This window comes from Bufo gargarizans, chromosome 5 (genome assembly GCF_014858855.1).
Source record: "Bufo gargarizans isolate SCDJY-AF-19 chromosome 5, ASM1485885v1, whole genome shotgun sequence".
Lineage (NCBI taxonomy): Eukaryota > Metazoa > Chordata > Amphibia > Anura > Bufonidae > Bufo > Bufo gargarizans.
The window spans coordinates 236,175,619-236,198,757 of record NC_058084.1 but is presented as its reverse complement, the minus strand read 5'-3'; the positions used below and the strand labels follow the sequence as shown (position 1 = coordinate 236,198,757).

The 23,139-nt window shown below is 41.8% G+C and overlaps 1 protein-coding gene across 3 annotated transcripts in view; it reads left to right on the top strand.

Moving 5' to 3' along the window:
- TRIO (trio Rho guanine nucleotide exchange factor) overlaps positions 1–23,139 on the top strand; it is a 584,493-nt gene that overhangs the window by 548,553 nt on the left and 12,801 nt on the right. The window contains exon 51 of one of the 3 annotated variants that reach the window (XM_044293535.1): positions 236–1,731. The exons of the other annotated variants lie outside the window; for them this stretch is intronic. Coding sequence (XP_044149470.1) covers positions 236–373 — 138 coding nt within the window. The 3' untranslated portion in view covers positions 374–1,731. Of the gene's footprint in view, positions 1–235; positions 1,732–23,139 lie in introns of those variants that run through there. 3 annotated transcript variants of the gene reach the window in all.

Below are 23,139 nucleotides of genomic sequence, written 5' to 3'. Positions count from 1 at the left end.
TACTGTTTTTTTTTTTCTCTTTTTCTCCTTCAGTCTGCTTGCAAACACCACTAATATAGTTTTATTTTACATATGTGGTCACATTGATATATAGATATATGTTATTCCTACTAATTTATTGATTTTAGTTTGTCATTGTGATACAATTTTATATCAAAGTGCAATTTTTAAAGTAGACCTGTTTTTCAAAAATATTTACAGTATCATATATTACATATATGTCTGCTTTATTTAGGATAGATCATCAGTATCAGATAGGCAGGCGGCCGACTCCCGGAATCCCCGCCAATCAGCAGTTTGGAAGGTCAGCAGCCCTTGTACGAGTGCTGCCTTTTCTTCGTTGCGTACTGTTAAGGGAAATGTTAATTATTGATATTGTAAGTAATTTTAATAATCATAAATAGGCGTAAGTCGTCTAGTGATGACTCTGCCTATTTATACTTTAAAAGAGAAACTCTGTTGCCTTACTCTACACTGAACTAAACTGTGCGACTTACTTCTACAATGAAGGAGTATACACTGTATGTTATGAATAAATAAATATTTATTACACAATACAAATAGTCTATTACGCTATATCTATATATATATTTATATTTCAATGGTTATAAATATATATATATATATAACACGCACCACAGTACAGTAAACACAATCCTAACTACACGACACACAATACAATACAATTCCACCCCACAAACTAGCTATACAATACACTCACTTACACAATAGCAGCAGCAGCTCCCACCCACCTGGCTACACACTGTCCCTATGAGGATTAACACAATCCGGCACTGCAAGGGTTAATTACCAAAAGGGTTAACCCAGGGTTGGTGAGTTAACACAGGGTAATAGCTAATGCAGGGATTGCTGGGGATTACAGGGGTTAATGCTCTGCAGGGCAGGGATGAGCAGGGCTATGGCAGGAGTAGTCACAGCAGTAAATGGCACGGGAGTGGACTGGGTAATGGGATTGGTGGCTGTGGGATAAAGGGCTAATGGAATAATGCATTGGTGGTATAGGGGTTACTTAGCCATCCAAGGTTAATGTTGCTCGTCTCTTCCTTCCCCCAGCGCTGCTTGTGCTTTTTCAATGGGGGGATCTTCAGCGCAGAGTGCGCTTTCCCTCTCCTAGCGCAGCCCAGCACATGGCTGCCTGCATTCTTTCTTCTGGGGGGGTGACCGGGTTTCTGCCTTGAGTAGAGTGCTGCCGGGTTATTTAAACCGCACGCTTCTAGGCACGTAGGATGATTTGAATCTCTTGCGCGCGCTTCCAGGCGGAGGATGTTTTGACTCTCCCGCCTGTGAAACGCCTGCATACTTCCTGCTAAGATACCCGACCTACAGGGGAGGGGGAGCTCTTTGTTCCCCCGCCTTTTGTAATGCAGAACATATCCGGCCTTGCCAGTGATTTTATCCAAGGACAGAGGATCTAAATTCATTCTTTGTCCTTTGAAGTGCCCGAAACTGGACATAATTGTCCAATTTTCGGACTCTCCTCAGCCATGGGGCACCTGGAACTGGGGGGAATCGAAGTATATATACGTATATATATTAATATAGATACTTGGCGCATATCTATATACATATATACACACACACAAACCAGGGGTACATATGTACCATCTGGACGCATTTAGGTTCAAATAAGTACATATAGTAACATAGTAAATAAGGCCGAAAAAAGACATTTGTCCATCCAGTTTGACCTGTTATCCTGTTATACATACATATAGATAATTTAGGGTATGTGTGTGTTTGTGTGTGTGTGTATATATATATATATATATATATATATACACACACACACACACACACACACACACACACACACAGTACAGACCAAAGGTTTGGACATACCTTCTCATTCAAAGAGTTTTCTTTATTTTCATGACTATAAAAATTGTAGATTCAAACTGAAGGTATCAAAACCATGAATTAACACATGTGGAATTATATACATAACAAAAATGCGTGAAACAACTGAAAATATGTCAGATTCTAGATTCTTCAAAGTAGCCACCTTTTGCTTTGATTACTGCTTTGCACACTCTAGACATTCTCTTGATGCGCTTCAAGAGGTAGTCACCTGAAATGGTTTTCACTTCACAGGTGTGCCCTGTCAGGTTTAATAAGTGGGATTTCTTGCCTTATAAATGGGGTTGGGACCATCAGTTGTGTTGTGGAGAAGTCAGGTGGATACACTGCTAATAGTCCTACTGAATAGACTGTTAGAATTTGTATTATGGCAAGAAAAAAGCAGCTAAGTAAAGAAAAACGAGTGGCCATCATTACTTTAAGAAATGAAGCTTAGTCACAAAAACCATCAAGCGCTACAAAGAAACTGGCTCACATGCGGACCGCCCCAGGAAAGGAAGACCAAGAGTCACCTCTGCTGCGGAGTCACCAGCCTCAGAAATCGCAGGTTAACAGCAGCTCAGATTAGAGACCGGGTCTATGCCACACAGAGTTCTAGCAGCAGACACATCTCTAGAACAACTGTTAAGAGGAGACTGTGTGAATCAGGCCTTCATGGTAGAATATCTGCTAGGAAACCACTGCTAAGGACAGGCAACAAGCAGAAGGGACTTGTTTGGGCTAAAGAACACAAGGAATGGACATTAGACCAGTGGAAATCTGTGCTTTGGTCTGATGAGTTCAAATTTGAGACCTTTGGTTCCAACCACCGTGTCTTTGTGCCACGCAGAAAAGGTGAACGGATGGACTCTACATGCCTGGTTCCCACCGTGAAGCATGGAGGAGGAGGTGTGATGGTGTGGGGGTGCTTTGCTGGTGACACTGTTGGGGATTTATTCAAAATTGAAGGCATACTGAACCAGCATGGCTACCACAGCATCTTGCAGCGGCATGCTATTCCATCCGGTTTGCGTTTAGTTGGACCATCATTTATTTTTCAACAGGACAATGACCCCAAACACACCTCCAGGCTGTGTAAGGGCTATTTGACCATGAAGGAGAGTGATGGGGTGCTGCAACAGATGACCTGGCCTCCACAGTCACCGGACCTGAACCCAATCGAGATGGTTTGGGGTGAGCTGGACCGCATAGTGAAGGCAAAAGGGCCAACAAGTGCTAAGCATCTCTGGGAACTCCTTCAAGACTTTTGGTCTGTACTGTATATATCAGAAGACATATATTTACATAATACCACTTCCCCCTACACGTACCTTTTTGCCGTCGCAGCCACAGCGGTGAGCAGGTGTAACTATAGCGAAGCTTTCCCATTAAATTCTATGAGATGGCTCTTTCCTGTTCAAATGAATAGCAAGGGGCCATCCCATTGAAGTGAATGGGATGGCTGAGATGTAATTACACCTGTTCACCACTGCAATTGTGATGGTAAGCAGGCAACCACTGAAGGGAAGGCAGCACTCATACGAACGCTTCCTTCTGTTCATTCCGTTCCCCTGCTCGCCACCGCAACTGTCTCGGCAATCCCAATGACTTGTATGGGTTGTGTTCTTCCTATTCACTTGGATGGGAAGGAGTCATCCTACTGAAGTGAATGGGGCACAGTAGTTGTAATTATACCTTCTCACCACTGCGGTTTCGACAGCGAGCATGTAACCAATGAAGGGAAGGCAGACGTCATACGAGCGCAGCCTTCTCATAAAACAGCTGATCGCACAGGTCAGCAAAATTTAAAAATGCGGACAACCCCTTTAAAAAAAACTTTAGCAAAATTTCTATATTATAAAAAACAAATCAAGTTTTTCATGTTTCCTAATGAATCATCCTTTAAATATGTCCCATATATCAGCAAAAATGTTAGGAATCCAAGTTTTTTCTTTAATTTTTTTCTCAATTAGAGATGACCGAATCGATTCTTAACAAATCAGATATGTTACAAATTTCACAAAAATTCATCCACTAAAAGAATCCAAAGTTTGGGCGATTTTTTTTTTCAGATGAATTGCGTAAAACCAGCACCCTTCACCACTTTACTGTGAGAATTACCAGGGAAAACAAGGAGGGAGGAAGAAGATGGAGTATCAGATGACCCTGAGAGGAAGTGTGTGTGGGCAGGATTCAGAAAGATTCTTTTGCTGAGAACGTCATAGGAAGCCATTCTGTGCTCAACTTGCGACCTGAAAGGTTGTGTTGTGGCAGTGTCTGACAAAAAACTAGTACAAACACAAGCCACTAATCTAGTGTGATATGGACACACTAAGATTAGTATAGAGAGATATAATTTGGGTATATTTTAAGGCTTAATCAAGAAAAGCATATAAAGAGGGGGAGGGGACTGGTCATTGCGTCAGTTGTTTCATGCAGCTTCCAGGCAACTTGTTTTGAATTGCAAAATACTGCAAGAAACTCATATTTTTTGGTATGAACAGCCTTTTTTTTTTTTTTTTTTTTTAGTTTCTACATTTCATACAACATTCATACTGTATATAGTAAACACAATTAAAAAAGTGTGATGTATTACTGCACGTTTTACTGTAAAAACCTCATTGTTATAAAAGTTTTAGTGAATATTATCTATAACTGCAATATACCATGTAGCTTAAACACATTTTACTGCAAAATTGTGTTTTTATACCCATCTAATGCTACTTTCACACTAGCGTTCGGCGCTCCGCTTGTGAGTTCCGTTTGAAGGCTCTCACAAGCGGCCCCAAATGGATCTGTCCAGCTCTAATGCATTCTGAGTGGATGCGGATCCGCTCAGAATGCATCAGTCTGGCACTGTTTGTCCTCCGCTCAGCAGGCGGACACCCGAACGCTGCTTGCATCGTTCGGGTGTCCGTCTGGCCGTGCGGAGGCAAACGGATCCGTCCAGAGTTGCAATGGAAGTCAATGGGGATGGATCTGTTTGAAGGTGACACAATATGGTGCAATTTTCAAATAGATCCGCCCCCATTGACTTTCAATGTAAAGTCTGGACGGATCTGTCTGAATACAAATTACACTTAGACCTTTTTCTGAAATATAATGCAAACGGTTCCGTTGTGAACGGATACCATCGTTTGCATTATAGGAGCGGATCCGTCTGTACAGATACCAGACGGATCCGCTCCGAACGCAAGTGTGAAGGTAGCCTAAGTGAATGCATTCTATTACTGAACTATACCATGTAGTTCAGACATTTCACTGCAAAAATTGCCTTTTTATACCTGTTGGTGAGTGCATTCTATTACTGTAATATACAGTTTGTTATTGGCAAAATAAATTGTCAACACCAGTGTGCAGTGTATTTGTAGAACACATGCCTTTTTGCACCTTTTATCTTTAAATTGTCTGAAAGACGCTTGCTAGTACTGTTTAATAATCTGTGTACCAAACCAGTGACTTTATGGGAAACCCGTGACTTTTAATTTACAGTGGGGCAAAAAAGTATTTAGTCAGCCACCAATTTTGCAAGTTCTCCCACTTAAAAACATGAGAAAGGCCTGTAATTTTCATCATAGGTATACCTCAACCATGAGAGACTTAATGAGAAAAAAAAAATCCAGAAAATCACATTGTCTGATTTTTAAATAATTTATTTTCAAATTATGGTGGAAAATAAGTATTTGGTCAATAACAAAAGTTAATCTCAATACTTTGTTATATACCCTTTTTGTTGTCAATGACAGAGGTCAAACGTTTTCTGTAAGTCTTCACAAGTTTTTTCACACTGTTGCTGGTATTTTGGCCCATTACATCATGCAGATGTCCTCTAGAGCAGTGATGTTTTGGGGGTGTCGCTGGGCAACACAGACTTTCAACTCCCTCCAAAGGTTTTCTATGGGGTTGAGATCTGGAGACTGGCTAGGCCACTCCAGGACCTTGAAATGCTTCTTACGAAGCCACTCCTTTGTTGCCCGGGTGGTGTGTTTTAGGATCATTGTCATGCTGAAAGACCCAGCCACGTTTCATCTTCAATGCCCTTGCTGATGAAAGGAGGTTTTCACTCAAAATCTCACGATACATGGCCCCATTCATTCTTTCCTTTACATGGATCAGTCGTCCTGGTCCCTTTGCAGAAAAACAGCCCCAAAGCATGATGTTTCCACCCCCATGCTTCACAGTAGGTATGGTGTTCTTTGGATGCAACTCGGCATTCTTTCTCCTCCAAACACGACGAGTTGCGTTTTTACCAAAAAGTTCTACTTTAGTTTCATTTGACCATATGACATTTTCTCAATCCTCTTCTGGATCATCCAAATGCTCTCTAGCAAACTTCAGACAAGCCCGGACATGTACTGGCTTAAAGCAGGGGGACACGTCTGGCACTGCAGGATTTGAGTCCCTGGCGGCGTAGTGTGTTACTGATGGTAGCCTTTGTTACTTTGGTCCCAGCTCTCTGCAGGTCATTCACTAGGTCCCCCCATGTGGTTCTGAGATATTTGCTCACTGTTCTTGGGATCATTTTGACCCCACGGGGTTAGATCCTGCGTGGAGCCTCAGATCGAGGGAGATTATCAGTGGTCTTGTAGGTCTTCCATTTCCTAATAATTGCTCCCACAGTTGATTTCTTCACACCTATTTTAAATTCAGTCTTTCCAGCCTGGTGCAGGTCTACAATTTTGTTTCTGGTGTCCTTCGACAGCTCTTTGATCTTGGCCATAGTGGAGTTTGGAGTGTGACTGTTTCAGGTTGTGGACAGGTGTCTTTTATACTGATAACAAGTTAAAACAGGTGCCATTAATACAGAGTGGAGTACAGAGGAGCCTCTTAAAGAAAAAGGTACAGGTCTGTGAGAGCCAGAAATCTTGCTTGTTTGTAGGTGACCAAATCCTTATTTTTCCCGAGGAATTTACCAATTAATTCATTAGAAATCCTACAATGTGATTTCCTGTATTCTTCTCCCCCCCCCATCATTCTGTCTCTCATAGTTGAAGTGTACCTATTATGAAAATTACAGGCCTCTATCATCTTTTTAAGTGGGAGAACTTGCACAATTGGTGGCTGACTAAATACTTTTTTGCCCCACTGTATAGGCTTCATAACAAAATGTCTGGAAAATGGAAGAGTGGAAAACAAAAGACCTATGCCTCATCATCAGCAGAATGTGAGTAGTAGCAGCCTCTAGTAGGCCACAGTTCGACCTGGCTTCTGATAGGTGCCACATTAATGAAGATGATATTGTGGACTGGATGGCTCACTCCTCCTCTACAGTCACAGCAACATGATGTTGAGGTTATCTCTGAGTCTGACATCGTACCTTGGAGCCAGGAGTCATAGCATACCTCCTGCTCCTTCTTTTTGCGTTGCCAGTAAAGCCTTTCTCTTGTATCATCTCTCCTTTCACTGCCCCCTGCCAGTGGGACACCTTCATATTCCTAAGAATATGAAACAAAACCCCACACGCTATGGAAGATACTCAAGAGATTCTACCTGTTGATGAGTGAGTTGTGTGAGAAACATCAGCTTCAGAGTTGGACTGCCATAAGGAAGAGGTTCAATAAAAAGTAAAAAAAAAAATTGTATATTGCAAAAATTATTTTAGCGCATTTAAAAAATAATTTCTTAAGTTTAATTAAAGATTTAGGCACACTTTAACTTCCACCTAAGCTACCGGCAGTGCGGTTGCTGGCGTACCACTTTAGTCGATTCTGCTGCCTTTAGGGAACTAATGGCATGCACTGAGCCTCGCTAGAAGATACCTAGCTGGTATTATAAAAAAAAAAAGCCATCTCTGCTTTTTACGGTCACGTGGCGTAATATGTGGGTTGCTCATTGCAATTGCCGGCAAAGTGTGTGCTACCGTGGACACCTAGAGCAGCTGTTGGTGTACATGTCTTTCACGGCTCTCTGGATCAATGTTTTTTGCAGCAGCAGTGAAGCCAGGTCCTATTGACATCTTCATGTTTGCGTCGGTCTGGTTCCCACACTAGGTGCTTATCAGCCTCCTCCACATCCTACTCCATGGACATCCTCCTATCTCCAACAAAAGTAGGTCAGAGCATTGTTTGCACCCTCTCTCCCTCCCTAGAAAATTGAGGCTATGGAGCTACTACTGGAGGAGGAAGAGGAGCAGGAGGAGAAGCCGGTTGTGCAGAAGAACAAGGCTGATGATGACACTAGTCATGATGATCAATTGTCCCAGTAGGGGGAGGAGCCAGAAAGAATTGAGTACTTTGGCATACTGGTGAGAATAATAAGCTGTAAGAATGCTTGCTTACGTAATGACAGGCATATCCTTACCATCAAGACATGGTTTTAGATCCTCCCTATCAATGCAAATTGGAGAAATGTTTTCCTTTTACTGGAAGGGAGGCTAAATTGCTTTATTAGTGGGCACACTGTGTACATAGCTTACCACAGCTTTCAGCAAGTAGATACCTGCCGCCCGCTTGTCTGGACCCTCTCCGCCCCTGCCAAATCACACACCTCCCACCATCTCTGCTACTATTATCAACTTGATGAAGCAGTTTTTTCATGTGCCGCACCAAGCTAATGCAAATCAGCAAACAGAGATGTACTGAATTGGTAACAGTACTACCTGGACTGTGGCCTTACTCTGACACACACCATGTTCCCTGACCCCATGGATTTCTAGGCTGACAGATTGGAAGAGTGGTCAGAACTGGCTCAGTTTGCTTTCCCTGTACTGTCTTGTCTAGTCTCCACTGTCACCTTTTTTAGGGTTTTCAGCGCACAAAACATCAGTTTTGTCAAAATAAATGAAGCATGGATCTTTGACGATTTCCACACATCTCCGCCTGATGCATGCTGCTGTCTTCCTGCCTACCATCATGTTCCATACGTTATGGCTGCTGCCGCCACTGCCTCAGGTGCTCCTCCCTCCTGCTAATCCCTTTGCTGCCACTTTCCACTATACAGCCACTAGTATTACTACCACAACCCAACCACAAGTACATTAATTTGTGCCTTGTCTGTTCCTTTCTGTGCTGCTACTGCTGGCACTACTCTCGCTGCCACTATTACCCCTACACTGCTTATCCTTTCAACATCCACACTGTCAATTTTTGTACGCTTGATCAGCTGAGTCACTGTGCAGAGGCTCATAACTCTGTACCCCAGAACCTCAATGAACTCATAACTCTGTACCCCAGAACCTCAATGAGGGGCGCCCTTCAAGAAGAGTGGGATGCCATGCCTCAGCAGACAATAAGTCGACTTGTTAACAGCATAAGATGTCGTTGTTAAGCTGTTATTGATGCTCAAGGCCACATTACACGTTTTTGAGACATTGACATTTTTTGTGGGGTTATACCCACACTGTTGTTGCCTTTTGTTTCAATAAATTGTTTCAGATGAGGAACTAAACATTGCATGCTTATACTTAAATGCCCTACTTTCATGATGTAATATCACTATAGAGTGAACTTTTTACATAAATTTCACCCGAAAGCCAAATATCTGTAGTGTATGTAAGAATGGTTGGCTTTCACATATCTGTATAGAAGGGATGAGTTTGGGTCGCAGGGATTACAAATCCTTTTCTGTAACCTATATGCAGTAATTTTACACACATGAACATGATATGGCCCTGTCTTTTAGCCCCTAACTTAACATGTACACACATCATACATATATCATACATACCTATACATTCACACTTTTCAGTGTACTGACTTTATCATATGTCAATGTGATCACTGAACAGTACAGTATATGTATACTGGTCTTAACAATATACTGTACTTTAGACAGAGCTGCCCTGCTAGTATAGTGATGGCAGGACAGAGTCTGCTGTATAAATTTTTTATCAACCAGAGGAAAATTATTAAATGGTCTAATGACTCTGAAGATCCTCCCATGACCAGCATGGACACAGAAAAATGTTGCATTCAATACTATACGTAAGACAATTCTGCATATTAGTGGCAGGAACAGTCAGTACACGAGAAGTAGCTTTATCAGCTGAGTATCTAGCCAGATCAGTCAGGTCTGAGCAACAGATAGTACACAGTACTGTTCTCCCCATAGTACGGACTGCTTTGAATAAATGTCTGAAAAAGAAGGCAATGACACGGTGAAAACAGCCAGTGTAATGAGACAGATCAGAAGAGAGCTTAGCTAGATATACTAGATCTATTTGCTATATCGCAATGCAGAAAGAGCTTAGCCATGACAGGTCTAACTCCTTAACCCCTTCTCTCCTGTCCATTATTAAAGGGTTTGTCCACTCCTTTGATCTTTGATCAGGATATATCATCAGTATCTTAACAACGAGGTTCCGACACCCTGCATGTCCTTCAATAAACTGTTTCAGAGTAGATACACAATAGACAGGGCTGTGTAGTTCAGGTACTTTCAGAGCTACTCTTAAACAACTGATCGGTGGGGGTGCAAGGTGTTGGACCCCCAAAAAACACTGCACACAATTTGTACAAAATATTGATGCTTTTTTTTTTTTGTACATATTATACAGGGTGGCCCACGAAAAAGTAGCCTGTCTCCAATATCTCCAACACAAACTGCCTGATAGTAAATCTGTCTTAGTTATCCATAGCAACCAATCAGAGCTCATCTTTCATTTATTCAGACCCCTGTAGAAACTCTAAAAGGACTCCCACAGTATTGGACATAAACAACTGTCATATGCATTTCCTACTACCAACTCTCCTGAAATAAATATAATTATTGATAGTGAAATAAAACTCACCTATTTATAATTGGTATTTGGATTGGCATAACATATGTGTAAAATAAACAAAATAGCTAACAGATCAAAAGTGATCTGCATCTATAACAATAGCCCATTAAATGATAATAAAATAAATAAGCCCAAGTGAGCTTACCAGCATAATACTGACAAAAGATAAAGTCCATTCAATAATAACAAAATCTAACAGCATGTGAGATACAGGCCTAAAAGGAAAAATACAGACCATGGTTATGGCATCAATAGTACCCCGATGTACGTTTCGTTGAAATGTACGTCCAGGTACCATTGATATCACCACTCTGGTCTCTCTTTTTTTCCTTTTTTAGGACTTTAGGCCTGTGTCTCACATGCTGTCAGTATTTCCTTTTTAGTATTTTTTATGTAATGCATTTTTTTTTCAGTATTTGGGGTTGACGTATATAACACCACACTATTTTTTACTGGTTATCTTGTGTTTGTGCTACAATTATAAGTGTGGAGTGATTAATTAGAATACAAGACAGACAATCTGTAATAAGTTTTAACACTGTATTTGCTGAGGAAAACGAACCATCAGATGAAATGTAGAATTAAAAAGCAAACTCCCCATCACCAGGTCCAGATGGCATACACCCCTGTATCCTAAGAGAATTAATTTCATAGGCAGACCCTTATTTCTGGTATATAAGGACTCTATATTGACAAGTAGTGTTCCACAGGATTGGCACTTAGCCAATGTGGTGCCAATATTCAAAAATAGGTCATAAACAGAGCCCGGAAGCTGTAGGCCAGTATGTCTAACATCTGTTGTGGGTAAACTGAAGGTTTTCTAAGAGATGCTATCCGGGAGTATTTCAGTGAAAAGAAACATATAATGCTGTATCAGCATGGTTTCACGAGGTACTTGTCCTGTCAAACTAATTTGTTTTTATGAGGAGGTAAGTTCTAGACTGGACGGGGGTGATTCAATGGATGTCATATATCTTGACTTCTCCAAAGCATTTGACACTGTGCCACATAAAAGGTTAGTATATAAAATGAGAATGCTTGGACTGGGGGAAAATGTGTGTATGTGGGCAAGTAACTGGCTAAGTGATAGAAAACAGAGTGGGTATTAAAGGTAGACACTCATTAGGTCAATGTCACTAGTGGGGTACCTCAGGGGTCAGTATTGGGCTCTATTCTCTTCAATATATGTATTAATTATCTTGCAGAGGGGCTGAACAGTAAAATATACATTTTTGCAGATGACACTAAATTGTGTAAAGCAATTAACGCTTGGGCAGATAAGTGGCAGATGAGGTTTAAAGAAATGTGTAATCAGAAAAGGACCTTTTGCTTAAATTATATTTTTATGTTTAACATATTTTTTAATAATTATTTATGGTTATTTTTAGTTTTCTATGTCAAGTTTTCTCACTGGCAACTAAGCCTAATAAGAGGCACCACTTATTGGTCTGTACAAATTACTTTACTACAGTTACCTGGTTATCTATACATAGAGGGAATATCATTACAGGCAGGGTTAGTATGGCAGATAAGACAGGATGTACCATTCACAATAGGTGATTGTGAAAGCTTATCTATTTGTACATAAATATTTGTACATATATGTACTTTCCTTGAAAATGCTCCTATAGTAGTCAATGAGGTCCCCTCCTGACCATTGTGTCTATGGACCATGAGGCTACCGTAAAGCAATTTTCCTATTGCTTTTTAAATGCTGTTAAGAAAAGCTCAGATAAGATGGCAGCCCCCATAATCAGGTTCGGAAAATAGAATTTATAAATCTGCAATCAGAAAATAAAAAGAGAAAGAGGATGTGTCACTATCTGGTTTTAACTGGCAGAAAAAAATCAGTGACACATTTCCTTTAACACTGATAAATGTAAGGTTGGAAGGTATAATGCAAGTTACCCATACATACTAAAACACTGGATAACACTAACATGGAAAAGAACTTAGGAATTTTAGTGAACAGCAAACTAAGCTGTAGAAACCAGTGTCAGGCAGCTGCTGCCAAGGCCAACAAGATGATGGGTTTCATCAAAATGGGCACGTTACTAATCATAAATATTAATATTCAGTGGCTCACCTTTCTTCTAAGGTTGTTGATTCACAGGGGGTGGTCTGCTAAATGGCTAAGCCACTGCCAGATATTAAATGTGCAAGAAAAATGTTAGTAGGCACACCACCACCTGGATTCACACACTACAAGCTAAAAATTGTAATTAGATTTATTATAAACTATCAGTTATACCCTTACTGTAAAATGTCATAAAAACTAAATCACGTATCTATATTCATTATAAAAATAGTTTAAAAATTCCTTTCTTGTCTTATATCCGTATTTATACTGGATACATTATAACAACAAAAAACCCTAAGATAGGAATATGTTCTTTGTTGGACCAATTTTTATATATATATATATATATATATATATATATATACACACACACACCCATGTATAATAGATGAAAGGGTTTCTGTCATGAGAAATAACGTTATGTAGCTGACTGACATTAGTGATGGGCTAATGTCAGCAGTACATAACGGTATGCTTTCTAAGTCTGCCCAGGTCCAGTTGATTGACTGGCAAGTTCTCCTCTTCTTCCAGTAAATTCCGCGCCTGCGCCGTCCTGTTTAGTATTCAGCACAGTGAGTGAAGGAAGCGCTCACTGTGCCTGCGCCGAATACTAAACGTGATGGCGCGGGATTTAATGGACAAAGAGGAGAACTCACCAGTCAATCAACTGGACCTGGGCGTGCCAAAGGGTGAGTAGACTGAGCCTCTAGGTGCTGAAGCAACGCCCTTATAGCACCTATCGGCTCATTAGCATATTTTAAAAGTGTTTATTTTAAGAGAACGGCGGCAGGCAGGGAGTTATAAAGCTTACTGTTATGTACTGCTGACATTAGCCAATCGCTAATGTCAGTCAGCTACATAATGTTATTTCTGATTTTCTTTAAATAGCTTCTTACCACCCCGCATATAACAAGTCCACTTGTTCAGTGTTACATATATAGAAACATAGTTTATAAGGCCAAAAAAAAGACATCTGTCCATCCAGTTCGGCCTGTAAATAGCAGACTGACCGTGGGGGCCAGCTCTGAGCCGCATTGGTGAGCGCTGAATCGTGAAGTCTGCCTGTGACCGCTCACTCAGCGTGCTCTCCGCACGTGTTGATCTCTAGAGCTGGCAAGTCGCTCCCCTCCGTCCAGTATATGAAGGACTTGTACACTAGGTCCTAGTATTATGGTGGTCTTATGTCTTTCTGAATAATTATTGATCCTCAAGCAGGCTAGATGCGCTTTGGTGTTCCCAACTCCTTCCTCAGTGGCTGTATTAATTATTGCCCATGTTCTTCTTTGGTTTCTTCAGTCCAAATCATGAAATGGATTTATGTTTGGTAATTTATAGTAGCTGGTATGGATTTAGTTAAAGGCTAATTTCTACCTTAATAGGGCATCATTCATATCCCCAATATTTAATATACCTTGTGTTTCAATGGCAACTTTCATCTCTACATTTTGTTTTTTTATATAGATTAAATTATAGTCTACATGCTTTTTTTCTTGCGTTTTGTCGCTATAGATGCATTTTTTGCATCATCTATACGAACTACATGGCCCTGTCTATCATCCATCATATAGTATTATCCATACATATATGCATTTGATTTGTTCTACATATGCAAACATGTAAAAACTTACAATAAAAGAAAATAAATAAAAATATATACAAATTACCCTCCACTGGCAGGACATCGGAGTCAGGCTGATTACTAGCACTCTGATGTCCCCTCAATGGAAGGCTTTCACCCTGAATATGTTCAGAGGTTTTTTTACCTGAAAAGAAACAAGAGATAAGAAATATAAAACAAGATAAAAAATGTAAAAATAAAAAAATGCTAAATTAAAGGGACACTGTCCCCTGGATTTCACTTACTGAGTTATCAACATCACCACGTCAGTCTCCGCGATTTACATTAAAATATACTAGTAATACTGCCCTGTGTCTTTTCATTTGTGTAGAAAATAGCTTTAATCATATGTTAATTACCTCGATAAGGAGCCCAAGGGCCTGTCCCTACGGCCGTTGGAGCCCAGCCCCGCCCCACTGCTAATTTATTCACTGCTTATCGCCGGCGTAATGTGTTCATTGCGCCCGACATCTCACGCATACGCCGTGAATACACATATTAGCGCCCGCGCAGTGTCCTGGCATTAGCCTCACAGAACGAAGTGCGCATGCGCCCTATTCGCTCACCCCAGCAATGCTGATGTGATGTGGTGATGTTAATAGCTCAATAAGGGAAATCCGGGAGGCAGTCGATTCATTCCTCCTGGACGCATCTGTGCGTCATCTTGCATGCGCATCGCAGGCCGGCAAATGAACGAGAACAATTTCGTCACCAGCCTGCCAGCCAATGATCGTGGCTGGCGGGCTGGCGATTTTTAAAATGTCAAATCAGAAGCCATCTAACACATCATATTAGTAAATATGATGTGTTAAATGGCTTCCCTGCTCCTCTGCTGGTCCTTTTGGTCGGTTGGAACCAGCAGAGGAGCAGGCTTCACAGTGAGTACCACCAAACACCACACACAGCCCCAGATCACCCCCCTGCACCCCAATTAACCCCTTGATCACCCCTTCTTGCCCCTGTCAATCACTACTGAAAGGGAAAAGAGTGATCAGTGTAAACTGTCACTTTTTTTTTTTTTTCACTGTTATTGACTGTTAGGTTTTAGGATAGTTTAGGCCCCTTGGTTAGGTAGTTTAGCGATCGGTTAGCGCCCAGCCCACCGCACCGCAGTCACTTATTTGCTGATTAGCGTATCGCTAATCAGCATTTGTACTTTTATAGTATCTGTAAGTGATCAAAACTGATCACAGTCAGACCTATAATAGTATTAGTGTCACCTTAGTTCGTCCCTCCACCCAAAACGCAGTGTTTGCCCGATCAGGCCTGATCGGTCGCCCACACGTGCGTTCACCCACGCCCGGCCTGCCGCAGTGACAAAAAATATATATTTTTTTTATCACTGCACATTCACTTCACAAGCGCTGCGGCGATAAAAAAACTCAGTTTTGATATTTTTTTTATCAACCGCAGCGGCCCTTCGGTACTTCGCTAGCCTCCCATTTGTAAGACAGGCTTGCTTTTTTTCTTGGGTAGTCTCAGGGAATACCCCTAAATTTAGTTGCCCAAATGTCAAACAGGGGGTATTCTTCTGAAGAGGCCTACAGGCTTCTGACCCAGTCGGATGAGGAATGGGAACCCTCATCTGACGAATCCAGCGGGTCAGAATATGAATCTGTAGAAAGCAGTGGCATTCTGACCCAAAGTTCGGACGAGGAGGTTGAGGTCCCTGATAGCACCAGGCGTACCCGGCCCCGTGTCGCTAGACCACAGGTTGCGCAGGATCCGCTTCAAGGGCAGCAGAGTGGGTCTGGCGCTGTCGGATTATGTGGTGAGGCATACACCAGCAGCGCAGCCCATCCTGGACCTAGTACCAGCACTGCCGTACAACATGGTGAAGTGACAAGCACCAGAAGGGCAGTTGAAGCTGGTACGGTGGCACGTTCAGTAGTTACCCCGTCACAGCCACCGCACAGACAGGCCCGTAGAGCCCCTAGAATCCCTGAGGTGCTGGCAAACCCTGATTGGCAGTCCCCAACTTCAGCCGCACCTGTAGTTCCCCCTTTCACCGCCCAGTCTGGAGTTCGGGTTGAGACAGCTCAGATCGGTTCGGCCCTGCGATTTTTTGAGCTGTTCTTGACTACGGAGCTCTTGGACTTAGTTGTGGCAGAAACAAATCGGTATGCCACACAATTTATAACCGCCAACCCGGGAAGCTTTTATGCCCAGCCTTTCCGGTGGAAACCAGTCCAAGTTTCCGAAATTAAAATTTTTCTGGGCATTCTCCTCAACATGGGTCTAACTAAAAAGCATGAATTGCGGTCATATTGGTCCACGAACCCAATTCATCACATGCCCATGTTCTCTGCTGCTATGTCCAGGACACGATTTGAGACCATCCTGCGTTTCCTGCACTTTAGCGACAACACCACCTCCCGTCCCGGAGGCCACCCAGCTTTTGACCGGCTCCACAAAATTCGGCCCCTCATAGACCACTTCAACCAGAAATTTGCAGATTTGTATACCCCAGAGCAAAACATCTGCGTAGACGAGTCCCTAATACATTTTACCGAGCGCCTTGGCTTCAAATACATCCCAAGCAAGCGCGCCCGGTATGGGGTCAAATTGTATAAGCTCTGTGAAAGCCTGTGTATAAGCTCTGTGAAGGCCACAGGCTATACCCACAAATTTCGTGTCTGAGGGAAAAGATCAGACCCTGGAGCCGGTCGGTTGCCCTGACTACCTGGGGAGCAGTGGGAAGACAGTCTGGGACTTGGTGTCACCCTTATTTGGCAAGGGGTACCATCTTTATGTGGACAATTTCTACACAAGTGTGGCCCTCTTCAGGCATTTGTTTCTAGAACAGATTGGCTGCTGTGGCACCGTGCGAACTAGTCGCGCGGGCTTCCCCCAACGGCTCGTTACCACCCGTCTTGCAAGGGGGGAGAGGGCTGCCTTGTATAACGAAGAACTGCTCACGGTGAAATGGAGAGACAAGCGTGACGTTTACATGCTCTCCTCCATTCACGCAGACACGACAATCCAAATTGAGCGAGCAACCCGTGTCATTGAAAAGCCCCTCTCAGTCCACGACTATAACCTTCACATGGGAGGGGTGGACTTCAATGACCAGATGTTGTCTCCGTATTTAGTGTCCCGCCGCACCAGACGCTGGTATAAGAAGGTGTCTGTATATTTGATTCAATTGGCTACATATAATAGTTTTGTTCTCTACAGTAAGGCTGGGAGAACAGGATCCTTCCTCAAATTTCAGGAAGAGATCATCGAGAACCTCCTGTATCCAGGAGGTTCTGTGGCCCCATCCACCAGTGTAGTTAGCCGTCTACACGAGTGACATTTCCCCAATGTCGTTGCTGGTACCTCAAACCAACTGTCACCCCGAAAAAGATGTTGTGTCTGTAGCAGGAGTGGAATAAGGCATGACACCCGCTATTTAATGTACTTCGCCACATCTTTGGGCAATTTGCGCTTTGCACATTGTACCATGGGGAAGGTGAGGTTTGTCCTATAAAGGTAAAAACCAGTACACCAGTAAGCAGTTTCAAAAGTTAAAAAGTTTATATGTTCTGTTCTAAAGTTATTTTAAAGTTAATAAAATTTATTGCGTTGCGGCCTGGTTTTTTCTTTTTTTTTTTTTTTTTTTTTTTTTTTTTTTTTTTTTTTTTTTTTTACCCTCCAGGTGGACCAACTGATCGACTAGCTGCAGCACTGATGTGCATTCTGACAGAATCATTGCGCTGCTGTCAGATTACACACAAGTCGGTGTATGCGGCGCTGCAAGACGAGATTTCTCCTCTGCAGTAAAAGATATGTTTGCCGAGGCATATAGGCATATGAGCTGAGGAGGTGGCGGTGTTCATATGCTTTGGCAAACACTTTGTATATAAAAAATAAAATAAAAATCCCGGCAATCAATCGATTGATGTGAATGGAGAAATCGGGTTTGCCAGGGCATACGAGCAAAGTGGGTATGGATGTTGGGCGGAGCTCCTATGTCCTGGCAGTTGCCTTTCCCCTCCTTTTTTTTTTTTGGCTGAGATTTTTTCATCCACATTGATCAATGTGAATGAAGAAATCTGTGCCGTAAATTTTTTTCTTTCAGCCCAGAGGCTGAACGGAAAAAAAAAATCTCATTACCTGTATGCTCAATATAAGGAGAATAGCAGAAACTCCTAATGCTGGCCATACACGTAATGATTGCGGAGACCCTCAAATGCCAGGGCAGTACAAACACCCCACAAATGACCCCATTTTGGAAAGAAGACACCCCAAGGTATTCGCTGAGGGGCATATTGAGTCCATGAAAGATTTAAATTTTTGTCCCAAGTTAGCGGAAAGTGAGACTTTGTGAGAAAAATAAAAAATCAATTTCCGCAAACTTATGCCAAAAAATATATTTCTATGAACTCGCCAGGCCCCTCATTGAATACCTTGGGGTGTCTTCTTTCCAAAATCGGGTCACATGTGAGGTTTTTATACTGCCCTGGCTTTTTAGGGGCCCTAAAGCATGAGAAGAAGTCTGGGATCCAAATGTCTAAAAATGCCCTCCTAAAAGGAATTTGGGCACCTTTGCGCATCTAGGCTGCAAAAACGTGTCACACATGTGGTATCGCCGTACTCAGGAGAAGTTGTGTAATGTGTTTTGGGGTGTCATTTTACATATACCCATGCTGGGTGAGATAAATATCTTGGTCAAATGCCAACTTTGTATAAAAAAATGAGAAATGTTGTCTTTTGCCAAGATATTTTTCTCACCCAGCATGGGTATATGTAAAATGACACCCCAAAACACATTCCCCAACTTCTCCTGAGTACGGCGATACCAGATGTGTGACACTTTTTTGCAGCCTAGGTGGGCAAAGGGGCACACATTCCAAAGAGCACCTTTCGGATTTCACCGGTCATTTTTTACAGATTTTGATTTCAAACTTCTTCTCATGCATCTGGGCCCCTAAAATGCCAGGGCAGTATAACTACCCCACAAGTGACCCCATTTTGGAAATAAGACACTCCAAGGTATTTTGTGATGGGCATAGTGAGTTCATGGAAGTTTTTATTTTTTGTCACAAGTTAGTGGAATATGAGACTTTGTAAGGAAAAAAAAATCATCATTTTCCGCTAACTTGTGACAAAAAATAAAAAGTTCTATGAACTCACTATGCCCATCAGCGAATACCTTAGGGTGTCTACTTTCCGAAATGGGGTCATTTGTGGGGTGTTTGTACTGTCTGGGCATTGTAGAACCTCAGGAAACATGACAGGTGCTCAGAAAGTCAGAGCTGCTTCAAAAAGCGGAAATTCACATTTTTGTACCATAGTTTGTAAACGCTATAACTTTTACCCAAACCATATTTTTTTTCCCCAAAGATTTCTTTTTTTTTTTATTAAAGACATGTAGAACAATAAATTTAGTGAAAAATTTATATATGGATGTCGTTTTTTTTTTGCAAGTGAAAAATGACATTTTTTTGCAAAAAAATCGTTAAATTTCGATTAATAACAAAAAAGTTAAAATGTCAGCAGCAATGAAATACCACCAAATGAAAGCTCTATTAGTGAGAAGAAAAGGAGGTAAAATTCATTTGCGTGGTAAGTTGCATGACCGAGCAATAATCAGTGAAAATAGTGTAGTGCAGAAGTGTAAAAAGTGGCCTGGTCATTAAGGGTGTTTCAGCTAGGGGGGTTGAAGTGGTTAAATAGATGTAGAGGAAATTGAGGCTGTAAGGAATGGATATAAATATAACCACCAAAAGAATCCAAATTTAAATTGATGCATCAATGAACATCAATGAATCCACCAAGTGGGATGGTTTGTTATTTTGTATGTATTTTTCTATATTTTCTGTTATTGTACAAACCGGATTCCAAAAAAGTTGGGAAACTAAACAAATTGTGAATAAAAACTAAATGCAATGATGTGGAGATGGCAAATTTCAATATTTTATTTGTAATAGAACGTAGATGACAGATCAAACGTTTAATCCAAGTAAATGTATCATTTTAAAGGAAAAATACGTTGATTAAAATTTTCACGGTGTCAACAAATCCACAAAAAGTTGGGACAAGTAGCAATAAGAGGCTGGAGAAAGTAAATTTGAGCATAACGAAGAGCTGGAAGACCAATAAACACTAATTAGGTCAATTGGCAACATGATTGGGTATAAAAAGAGCTTCTCAGAGTGGCAGTGTCTCTCAGAAGCCAAGATGGGTAGAGGATCACCAATCCCCACAATGTTGCGCAGAAAAATAGTGGAGCAATATCAGAAAGGTGTTACCCAGCGAAAAATTGCAAAGACTTTGCATCTATCATCATCAACTGTGCATAACATCATCCGAAGATTCAGAGAATATGGAACAATCTCTGTGCGTAAGGGTCAAGGCCGTAAAACCATACTGGATGCCCGTGATCTCCGGGCCCTTAAATGACACTGTACCACAAACAGGAATGCTACTGTAAAGGAAATCACAGAATGGGCTCAGGAATACTTCCAGAAACCATTGTCAGTGAACACAATCCACCGTGCCATCCACCGTTGCCAGCTGAAACTCTACAGTGCAAAGAAGAAGCCATTTCTAAGCAAGAGCCACAAGCTTAGGCGTTTTCACTGGGCCAGGGATCATTTAAAATGGAGTGTGGCAAAATGGAAGACTGTTCTGTGGTCAGACGAGTCACGATTCAAAGTTCTTTTTGGAAATCTGGGACGCCATGTCATCCGGACCAAAGAGGACAAGGACAACCCAAGTTGTTATCAACGCTCAGTTCAGAAGCCTGCATCTCTGATGGTATGGGGTTGCATGAGTGCGTGTGGCATGGGCAGCTTGCATGTCTGGAAAGGCACCATCAATGCAGAAAAATATATTCAGGTTCTAGAACAACATATGCTCCCATCCAGACGTCATCTCTTTCAGGGAAGACACTGCATTTTTCAACAAGATAATGCCAGACCACATTCTGCATCAATCACAACATAATGGCTGCATAGGAGAAGGATCCGGGTACTGAAATGGCCAGTCTGCAGTCCAGATCTTTCACCTATAGAGAACATTTGGCGCATCATAAAGAGGAAGGTGCAACAAAGAAGGCCCAAGACGATTGAACAGTTAGAGGCCTGTATTAGACAAGAACGGGAGAGCATTCCTATTTCTAAACTTGAGAAACTGGTCTCCTCGGTCCCCAGATGTCTGTTAAGTGTTGTAGGAAGAAGGGGAGATGCCACACAGTGGTGAAAATGGCCTTGTCCCAACTTTTTGGGGATTTGTTGACACCATGAAATTCTGATTCAACATATTTTCCCCTTAAAATGGTACATTTTCTCAGTTTAAACTTTTGTTCCGTGATTTATGTTCCATTCTGAATAAAATATTAGAAGTTGGCACCTCCACATCATTGCATTCAGTTTTTATTCACGATTTGTATAGTGTCCCAACTTTTTGGGAATCCGGTTTGTAAGTTTAAGTTTATACATATGTTTCATATAATAAAAAAATGACAAGAAATTATCAATTGTATGGATGATATGATTTGCAGGTAAAATGCAAAAAAAACGCATTGATAGTGCAAAAATACATGTAAAGCGCAAGAAAATTGGATGCAGACCATCATTCAATCTATACAAAAAAATTATAATGTAGAGATGAAAGATGCTATTGAAACACCAGGTATATTATCTATTGGGGATATGAAAGATGCCCTATGATGCAGAAATCAGTCTTTAACAAAATTCATGCCAGCTATTATAAATTACCAAACATGGTTCCATTTCATGATTTATAAGAACATGGACGTGAACAATAATTAATACAGCCTTTGAGAAAGGAGTTGGGAACACCAAAGAGCGTCTTGCCTGCATGAAGATCAATAATTATTTGGAAAAAAACAAGACCACCATAATACTAGGACCTAGTGTACAAGTCCTTCACATACAGGACGGAGAGGAGCAACTTGCCAACTCTAGTGAGCGGTCAGAGACAGGCTTAACGATTCAGCGCTCACCAGTGCGGCTGAGAGCTGGCCTTCCATGGTCAGTCTGCTATTTTACAGCTCATGGGCCTCTGTAACCCAAGGTGAACGCTGCATTATCTACAAAGGCTTACAACACTGAACAAGTGGACTTGTTATATGCGGGGTGGTAAAAACCTATTTAATCTATTATACATGGCTATGATGTGTAATTTATCCAGGATAAATAAGGACATAAGTAAAGAAAGGACTTTTTAAAGTATTTTTGTTTATTTATTTAATGTTTGTGAGTTTAAAAGATATCCACAGTGTTCTCCATCGCAGTGACCTCTACATCATCCTGCCCCTTTAACAGTGACTTCCGCAGTACCCCGCTCCCTTAACAGTGACCTCCACAGCAGCTGCCCCTTTAATACTGACTTCCACAGTGCCCTAGCGCCTTAGCGGTGTTCTCGCCCGCCCCTTTATCAATGACCTCCACAGTGGTCTACCTCCTTAACAGTAATATCCACAGCGCCCGTCCCTTTAACAGTGACCTCCACAGCAGCTGCCCCTTTAATAGTGACCTGCACAGTCCCCTGCCCCTTTAACTGTAACCTCTGCAGCATCCGCCATTTTATTAGTAACCTACACAGTACTCCATCTCCTTAACAGTGATTTCCACAATAACCACCCCCTTAAGTGACCTCCATAGAGCTCCATTCACTTATAATGTGATCTCCATAACACCCCGCCCCATTAACAGTGACCTCTATACCACCCTGCCCCTTAACACTGACCTCCATTGTGGACTGTCCCCTTAACTGTGACCTACACCGTTCCCTGCCCCCTTAACAGAGACCTCCACAGCTCCCGCCTCTTTAACAGTGACTGCCACAGTACCCCGCTGCCTTAACAATGAGCCCCAGAGTGGCTGCTTCTTTAACAATGACCTCCACAGCATC